At 46.7% G+C, this 9,617-nt stretch overlaps 1 protein-coding gene across 2 annotated transcripts; it reads left to right on the top strand.

The window, feature by feature from the left end:
- Nucleotides 1-4,338: 4,338 nt before the first annotated feature.
- LOC123054640 (uncharacterized) lies at nucleotides 4,339-8,091 on the top strand. Of its 2 annotated transcripts, none has more exons than XM_044478448.1 (2): nucleotides 4,339-4,532; nucleotides 5,606-8,091. In XM_044478448.1, the coding sequence occupies exon 2, from the start codon at nucleotides 5,611-5,613 to the stop codon at nucleotides 7,927-7,929; it is 2,319 nt and encodes a 772-aa protein (XP_044334383.1). In that variant the 5' UTR covers nucleotides 4,339-4,532; nucleotides 5,606-5,610; the 3' UTR covers nucleotides 7,930-8,091. The 2 variants fall into 2 exon arrangements, with proteins under 2 accessions (XP_044334383.1, XP_044334382.1); XM_044478447.1 differs by having other exon boundaries at nucleotides 4,350-4,532; nucleotides 5,601-8,091.
- Nucleotides 8,092-9,617: the final 1,526 nt, after the last annotated feature.

Raw genomic sequence — 9,617 nt, 5'->3', positions numbered from 1 at the left:
CTTAAAATTCATAATATCGTTTCTAAGAGAGATGATCTTAGCGGGAGGAAAATACTTAGAGATAAAAGCATCTTTGCACTTATTCCATGAATCAATACTATTTTTAGGCAAAGAAGAGAACCAAGTTTTAGCACGATCTCTAAGAGAAAACGGAAATAGCTTCAATTTAACAATATCATTATCCACATCTTTCTTCTTTTGCATATCACACAAATCAACAAAGTTGTTTAGATGGGTAGCGGCATCTTCACTAGGAAGGCCAGAAAATTGATCTTTCATGACAAGATTCAACAAAGCAACATTAATTTCACAAGATTCAGCATCGGTAATAGGAGCAATCGGAGTGCTAATAAAATCATTGTTGTTGGTATTGGAAAAGTCACATAATCTAGAATTATCTTGAGCCATCGTGACAAATAATCAATCCAACACACAAGCACACAAGAAGGAAGCGAAAAGAGGCGAACGGAAAAGAGGCGAAGAAAAGGCAAAGGTTTTTGACAATCGTTTTAGAAGCGGGGGAGAGGAAAACGAGAGGCGAATGGCAAATAATGTAATGCGAGGGAGGAGAATTTGTGATGGGTACTTGGTATGTCTTGACTTGAGCGTAGATCTCCCCGGCAACGGCGCCAGAAATGGCTAGTTGACGGGAGATCAAATCTTAACTTGACTTGGCGCAAATCTCCCCGGCAACGGCGCCAGAAATCCTTCTTGCTACCTCTTGAGCATGTGTTGGTTTTCCCTTGAAGAGGAAAGGGTGATGCAGCAAAGTAGCGTAAGTATTTCCCTCAGTTTTCGAGAACCAAGGTATCAATCCAGTAGGAGATAACACGCAAGTCACCTAGTACCTGCACAAACAATCAAGAACCTTGCAACCAACGTGATAAAGGGGTTGTCAATCCCTTCATGATCACTCGCAAAAGTGAGATCTAATAAAGATAATAAGATAAATATTTTTTGGTATTTTTGTTGTATAGATTGGAAAGTAAAGATTGCAAAATAGTAAAACGAGATGTGATGTAAATAAAAGAGATGAATATAATAAGAAAGAGACCCGGGGGCCATAGGTTTCACTAGTGGCTTCTCTCAAGATATCATATATTACGGTGGGTGAACAAATTACTGCCGAGCAATTGATAGAAAAGCGTATAGTTATGAGAATATCTAGGCATGATCATGAATATAGACATCACGTCCGTGTCAAGTAGACCGAAACGATTCTGCATCTACTACTATTACTCCACACATCAACCGCTATCCAGCATGCATCTAGAGTATTAAGTTCATAAGAACAGAGTAACGCATTAAGCAAGATGACATGATGTAGAGGGATAAACTCAAGCAATATGATATAAACCCCATCTTTTTATCCTCAATGGCAACAATACAATACGTGCCTTGCTGCCCCTACTGTCACTGGGAAAGGACACCGCAAGATTGAACCCAAAGCTAAGCACTTCTCCCATTGCAAGAAAGATCAATCTAGTAGGCCAAACTAAACCGATAATTCAAAGAGACTTGCAAAGATATCAAATCATGCATATAAGAATTCAGAGAAGAACCAAATATTATTCATAGGTAAACTTGATCATAAATCCACAATTCATCGGATCTCGGCAAACACACCGCAAAAGAGTATTACACCGAATAGATCTCCAAGAACATCGAGGAGAACTTTGTATTGAGAACCAAAGAGAGAGAAGAAGCCATCTAACTAATAACTATGGACCCGAAGGTCTGTGGTAAACTACTCACACATCATCGGAGAGGCTATGGTGTTGATGTAGAAGCCCTCCGTGATCGATTCCCCCTCCGGCAGATCGCCGGAAAAGGCCCCAAGATGGGATCTCACGGGTACAGAAGGTTGCGGCGGTGGAAAAGTGGTTTCGTGGCTCCCCCTGATGTTTTTAGGGTATACGAGTATATATAGGCGAAAGAAGTATGTCGGTGGAGCTCCGTGGGGCCCACGAGGGTGGGGGTGCGCCTACCCCCTAGGCGCGCCCTCCTGCCTCGTGGCCGCCTCGCGGAGTTCCAGACTTCAACTCCAAGTCTTCTGGATTGTGTTTGTTCCAAGAAAGATCATCGCGAATGTTTCATTCCGTTTGGATTCCGTTTGGTATTCCTTTTCTGTAAAACACTGAAATAGGCAAAAAAAACAGAAACTGGCACTGGGCCTTCAGTTAATAGGTTAGTCCCAGAAATAATATAAAAGGGCATATTAAAGCCCATTAAACATCCAAAACAGATAATATAATAGCATGGAACAATAAAAAATTATAGATACGTTGGAGACGTATCAGTAGATAGGTTTTTTGTTTGACGTTCATGCATACTAGTGTTCATAGGCTGCAAGATTGGTGTGTGCTTAGTGCTCATGATGTACAATGTGTTCATGGGCATGGTAGATTGTGTTGATGTTCACTAGTAGTGCTCATGTGCAACAATGTGTTCATAATGCTAGCCATAGTGTTGTTATCTTTGATGCTCCTGCTAAGTGTTCATGTGCATGTTATCTAGATTGATGTGTGTTTCATGTTCATGCTTAGGGTTCATGGGCATGCTATATTGGTGTTGTGCTGTCTTTGATGTTCCTGCTTAGGGTTCTAGTACAAATGTGCATGCTAGGTTTACGTGCATGGTTCTCATGGTAGGTAGGACCAATGTGTTTGCTACTTTAGGCACTAGTACAAATGTAGCTGCTGCCGGTGCCCTGTTACTAATCCATGTCAACTTATCTGACAAGGTGATGAAGACGGAGTGGGACGGGTTCGGTGGAGGAGCCCATGTCGTCGCCGGCGCTGAGGCCGTCGTGAACTTCATCCCGACGAACTGCTGGCTCAAGAGGGTGAACCTTCATGGCAGGGTTGCCTTCATGAGCGAGCCACGTTCAAGGGGACGAGCTCCTTGGGCCGGCCACGAGGAGGGGTCCCGAGAGCCGCTTCGGTTTTACGTGCAAATCATGGACGAGGATCTGGCCATGCTCGTCATCCCTCCCAAGTTCCGGGAGGTGATGAGGCAGTGGCTCGTGTTCAAGACCAAGCGTGTCGTCAGGCTGTCGCCAACAAGTGGTGCGAATTCTGGGTGCAGGTTCAGACCTTCGAGGGGCAGATGGTGCTTGGCTGGGGCTGGCAGTACTTCTGTCGTCGCCACATGATCGTCCCCGGCGACCTCGTCGTGTCACGTGTCTTCGGCCTAGGCCTCAAGGTCCAAATCTACAACCATGACAGCTCCATCGGGTGCAGGGTGCACTGCAACAGGCACAGCTGCATCGATGACCTTGAATTCGCCCTCTGAACTTGTAGTTAGTTTGCTGCGGTGATGAAAGAACTTGATGTGAACATGTTAATATTTTGTCCAGGGTTCAACACCCTGTGGTGAAGCAGGGGCATGGCCCCTGCTCTCTTTAAACTTATGCTTGTTTGTTGTGAACCTGTTAGTATGCCTATTTAGTTGCTTGTTTATCTGCTATTAGCTGTTGTTTACCTGCTAGTTTATCTGCTTATAGTGCTCTGCCTGCTGTTGTGCCCAATGTGATGGTAAGACCATCACATTTGAATGGGGTGAACAAAACACAAACGTGTATGCAGTCAAACAACTGTGGTTTGCATCTGTTCACCCTGTTAAGGAGTATTAGTATTGGTCTAGGAGTCCTTATTAGTCTATGTTTAGTTTTCTTACACCTCAAGTCATGTGTAATATATATATGCCCCTTGGGCCTTCAATAAAGTTAAGTTGCTTTTCTAACATGGTATTAGAGCCTAAGTTTAGGTCTCCGGACGCCACAACTCGTCCTTACTATCATTTTTTCTTCTTTCTCCACCTATATCGATCTGTTGGTCGATCTCGTCTCCTCCGTCGTTCCCATCTGGCAGGCCGCTTCTACTCCTGCCCGCCCGGCAAGCCTACTGGATCGGGTCGCTGCTCAGGCCGCTACTCCCAGATCGATGGTGGCTGCCTCTCCAGATCGGGACCATCGCCTCGTGTGCGCTCGGCTCGAAGCAGCTCCAACTCAAGTCATGTGTAATATATATATATATATATGCCCCTTGGACCTTCAATAAAGTTAAGTTGCTTTCCTAACACACTCCTTAAACACAGATGCAATGCAGACAACCAAACAACATGCAAATGTTGGTTTGTTGTCTGTTTTTGCTAAACTAGGCTGGGTTGAGATGTGACTGCATTTAGTAACTCAAGGCAACCAATCACGTCCTTAAGGTTCGTGCCGATGTGAGCCACCCCACCCCGTATGCAATCAAACATGTTTTTTTTTCCTAACTCGGCCTGATTAAAGGAGCTGGCTGGCTGTAATGTTAACCATGCTCTAAAATGGAGTGTCGCTCTCCTCCGTCCCCACTCTCCAGTCCACGCGGGGGGTCAACCCCCCAAAAAAAGAATCGCGCGGCGTGGACGACTACTGCTGTCAGTGCGTCATGTCAGCGCTACCCAGGCCACCCCGTCCCTCCGGCGACGACCGACGAGGACGAGATAGGTGGCTGAAGGATCGCCCGCCGTCCAAAAGGCCAGCACAGGTAACCGCCAAATCCAAGACTACGACCTGTGGCGTCCGTTCTTCTTCAGTAAATCGCTGTTTTGATTTGATGGGCTCCGGTTAGGGTTCTTGATCTCTGTTCCCCACCATCGCGTTCCTGATTCTTCCAAGCTCGTGACTGGCTGTGTTATGCCTAGGAGGATCTTTTCTTCTTCTCCTTCTTTTTAGCCCTTAATTTTACCAGCCGGTCGAGAATTTCTAGTTCTAATCTGCTGCGCAACCAGTGATTTGGTTTAGGTTTTTGGATGAGATGTGATTGGGGATCCGTGGAGAAGCGAGAGGATAAGCAAAATATTGGTTGGTCAGGATGAGACGAGCAGAGATTTAATTATTATTTTTGTCTGGAAGAGTTTTTTTTAACAGAAATTAAGGTCATTGTGATGATGATTTAATTGGCCGTCGAAAATTTCTTGTTTCACCTGCTGCGCTGCCAATGATTCGGTTTAGTTTGATATGTGATTGGGGGTTCGTGGAGAAGCGAGAAGATAAGTTAAATCTTGGTTTGGTCAGGATGAGATGAACAGAGTTTATTGATTCTTTTTCTGAAAGAGTAATTTTTAATTAAAATTAAGGTCATTCTGGCGATGTTTGATGTAGCTAAGCAGCCAACCGATGTGCATAACCATTAGGGCATCACTTCCATTTTGTTAAAATGTGGACATGTCCTGTCCTACCATACTAGTTTTACAAGCTGCATCCCCTGTTTTTATTTTACACTAGTACAGTACCACCATTAATTTGCTATCACGCGCAGAATGAAATTGTGTTGCTTCCTCATAAGAATTCTCCCGTACCAAAAGTAAAATCGTAGATTCGGTTTTCTTCATGCATAATAATAGCCCACCGATTGGAAAGTAGTCACATGACAAATGAACAGAGGGTCCATAATTAGAGTGAATCAATCGGTGCCATGGGAAGGATACAATAAATAAACTGGAATTCCGTTAGCAGAATTTACTAGACCATGATGCTTAACGAAACATCACAACAGTATTACGGGTATGAGCTTAATTGCCTATGAGATATTATCATCTAATTTTGGTTTCAGTGCAGGAGAAATGGAAGGATGGCTGAACCAGATGGGGATGATCCGGATAGCGGTCCTTTCAAGCTTTGCTGCACATCTTGTCCTCATCCTCCTTGCCAGGATTCGTCGGCATACAGCCTCCGGTGGGCGGATGCTCCTTCTGTGGCTGGCGTACCAGCTGGCCAACTGGGCCGCGGCGTATGCCCTTGGTAACCTGTCCTTCGGCAGCAGGTTGCAGGAGCAGCCGCAGCTGGTCGCGTTCTGGGCGCCATTCCTCTTGCAGCATCTCGGCGGCCCGGACAACATTAGCGCCTACTCCCTCGAGGACAATGTGCTGTCAGGGCGGCAAGCACTCAATGCCTTCGTGCAGGTCGGGGGAGCCATTTATGTCGTGTACAAGCACATATACCTCGGTGGTGGCGACAGAGCTTTGCTTCGGGCATCCATCATCATTCTCACCATCGGTGTTGCCAAGTATGTGGAGAGGGTATTCGCACTACGGCGAGGCAACTTGGGCAACATCCGGAGCTCAAACAAGAAGAAGAAACTAAGCAGATTCACTGATGTCTCGGGCTCCAGAAAGGGAACTGTGCTGGACAATGAGCAAGCCCTGATGGTTGCCCACAACATGTTCCCATTCTGCCAGCGTGCAATGACTGATTCTTCTGTCAACATGGATTCACCTGACCTTGATGCAAGCAGAGAAATGTTCTCTTTTGGGTGGGAGAGTATGTGCAAGGTGGTGGAGATGGAGCTTTCTCTCATGTACGACATCCTCTACACCAAGGCAGCCATGGTCCACACCTGGGGCGGCTACTTGATCCGTTTTCTTTCGCCAATCGCCACCGTCACGGCATTTGTTCTGTTTCTGTTCTACAGCAAAGACGGCCAGAGGAGAGAAGATCTGGTCATTACCTACACCTTGCTGGCAGCTACCTTCATCCTGGACGTGAGATGGCTGTTTGGGGCAGCTGGGTCTACCTGGATGCACATGTTCCTGCAGGCTCGGCCACGGTGCTGGCTTCACCACAATGTTTTGTGCTCTGGGTCTGGGATATGGCGCCGCCTCCGCCGTGTCGTTGTGTCTCTGCACCGTGGCCGGCTAGCCGTTCTCATGGCGCCGAGCAGCTATAGAATGTGGTCGGGCACCATTGGGCAGTACAGCCTGCTGCACGAGTGCACCCGTACCCGTGACATGTGCGGGAGAGCAGCCAAAAAAGTTGGATTGGAAGAGGGTTGGAACGAGCACCGGCACTCTGAGTCTGAAGGTATTAAGCTTTCAGAAGATGTCAAGAGGTTGGTGTTCAAACGTGTACGGAAGATACTCAAGTCAACATACGAGGTTGACGAGGATGACGAGGCTGCATATTCCATGAATGACGTCACAACATTCTGGGGTCAGGCGGCAGCCAAGAGGCGTCGGAGGAAACTGCGGAGATTCCGGCTAGCATTTGGCCGTGAGTTTCAGGAGGACATCCTGGTGTGGCACATCGCCACGCAAGTTTTCCTCACGAGTGATGATGGCAAGTTGTATGCAGAGACGAAGCATGCCAAGGCGATCAAGGCGCTGTCGGAGTACCTCATGTTCCTTGTCGCCGTGCGCCGGCACATGCTACCGGGCCTTGTTCTCCGCAGTCTGTACGAAGTAACCAAGGAGTCCTTGCAGGATGTATGGCGTGATGAGGTTGGGACCAGTTCCATTCAAGGTTCCGGTTCGACGGTGAGCGGCAGAGAAGAGAAGCTTGCCAGAATCCTCCGTGACAAGAAGGACGCAGACAGCGAGTGGGGTCTGGAGCATGATAAAACTCGTCTGGTCTCTGACGGAGCTAATATTGCCATGGTGCTGCTCAGCGCCGATGAGTCAGAGATGCCGGAACTGCTGGAGCTCGTCTTCAACGTGTGGGTGGACAAGCTGCTGTATGCGGGCACCCGATGCAGCCGGGAATCCCATGCCAGGCAGCTCAGCCGTGGCGGTGAGCTCACGACCATTGTGTGGATTCTGGCAGAACATGCTGGCCCATTTCAGATCGGCCAACGCGGTCCAGATAATAAAAAACAGGAACCTTGTCCGCCACCGCCGCCGCCACCCATGTATACGCCGGAGAGACCGCCATGGTGGAGCATAATGATTCCGCCACCACCACCGCCACCGCCGATGGTCGAACAACCCAAAAAGGAGGAACCTCGTCCACTGCCGGCGCCGATGGAAAGCAAACAGAAACCGTATCCGCCGCCGCGTCCGGCCCCATTGCCGCTGCCGATGCGGATGGAACCAGAACCGGAAATTTGTCCGCCATGGCCGCATCGTGAGAGGAGTAGAAGGTATGCTACGCTATATCCGGTGGACTGATTGCTCTCTATCATTTGGTGACCATTGATTTGGTATCCACTGGGCATTGGCATGATAAAGTTCTCTCATCATCTTTGTTGACTACAGAAAGGGATATATTCCAAATTTACAATCAGCTAGTAATAGATTCTTATAAGGTTTTAAAGACACAGTTTGCTATGATATGTCAGTACCATACATACAAGCCTCCTCCCGATTTCCTTGTATGCTAATAAAGTCCACCTTGAGCTAAAGAAAAAAGGCCATGGATGTGTATTCTATTCAAGTTCTTAATAATACCCCAAAATAGATTTTGTACTCCCCCCAATCCATGTTAATTGTCGCAGCTTGTACAACTTTGAAGTTGTACTAAAGTATCGGAGAGTTGTACTAAAGCTGCGACAAGTAATATGGATCAGAGGGAGCAGCAGATTTCAGGAGCCATGATGCTTCCAGAGCAAGGGAAAAAGAGAAAACTCACTCCGCCCGAGCGGCGCATGGCGTCGTGCTCCGTCGAGGACCCCAAGCCAAGACAGGTAACCGCCAATGATAAGATCTCTCTGAAGTTTGTTTTCTTTAGTGATAAAACAAAACCTTATGCTGGTCAGGAGGAAAACTGAATGACGGGTGTTTAGAGCCGTCAGAACAACGTGCATTTTAGTACATCACACAGAAGACATCTTGCATTCCTTTGTACTGCTGTTTTAAGAAGCTGTGCATATCTAGGTACCACAACATCGTCATCAACATTGCATACAATTCCTTTGCTTAACAGAAGTTGAATCCTTTTTCCCATATAAGTACCTTGGTATTATTATAACTGTTAGAGAAACTGCTGAGTTATATTAACTGCGCAAACTCTTTTTGCCATGCCTCCTCACAAACTCGTTTTCTCTTTGTTTGCTGCACTTGTTTGTAATTGTATGTGTGCATGTTATCATGCAGAGGCCGGGTTTTGTACTCGATGCGGCTGTATTATCCTGATGCGACGATTTCAGTCATTTTTTTTTCCTTTTATCGAAAAAATGTACTGAACATAGCAGTATAGCATTGATCTCGAATGGAGAAGCAGTGCATATGTGCAACTTGTCAGCCAGCACTTGTTAATGTTGTTTCCTTTACAATGAAAAAAATGTAGTGTCATCACTATTAGAGTTGTGTCGAATATAGTGTACAAGGTAGTTTGGATTTGTAGTTGTATTGTGTTTAGATAGGATATGAAGTCATGTCCAAGTAGGACACTTGTATCCTAGGCCTCTCATATATCACGGGGTAGACACACCATGTAACCTATGCCAACATGATAGCACATGTGCGCAAGGGGGAGCCGGCGGCGTGTGCCGGCGCCCGGGTGGCCGGTGTGCAGTATTGTGATGGTGTCATGGGGAGGAGCGTCCATATTCAGGCCCCGGGGATGTAGCCATATTAGTGAACCTCGTTAACAAATCTCGATATCGTGTTCGTGTGATTGCTGGATCCTCGGATGATCGACGATATGCCTCGAATTTATTCTAACAATCACTGCATGTGCATGCCGCTAAATGCGCGTCGCCGTAGCAATACGGTGGATCTGCGATGAGGATAAGTAGCGAAAGACAACTGCTTCTGGCGCAAAAAAGTACTGCCTCCGTTCCTAAAGTAAGGCATATTTTGTTTTGTTAAGAAATACATTTTTTTTGCATGGGTTAAAACATGCATTTGACCAATAA

This window comes from Triticum aestivum, chromosome 2D (genome assembly GCF_018294505.1).
Source record: "Triticum aestivum cultivar Chinese Spring chromosome 2D, IWGSC CS RefSeq v2.1, whole genome shotgun sequence".
In the NCBI taxonomy this organism is placed as follows: Eukaryota; Viridiplantae; Streptophyta; class Magnoliopsida; order Poales; family Poaceae; genus Triticum; species Triticum aestivum.
Note: the sequence above shows the minus strand (reverse complement) of the source record. Positions and strands in the feature narration are given on the sequence as shown.

What these genes read in the sequence shown, in the direction of transcription:
- LOC123054640 (XM_044478448.1), top strand. Translation starts at nt 5,611, where the DNA reads ATGGAAGGATGGCTGAACCAGATGGGGATGATCCGGATAGCGGTCCTT.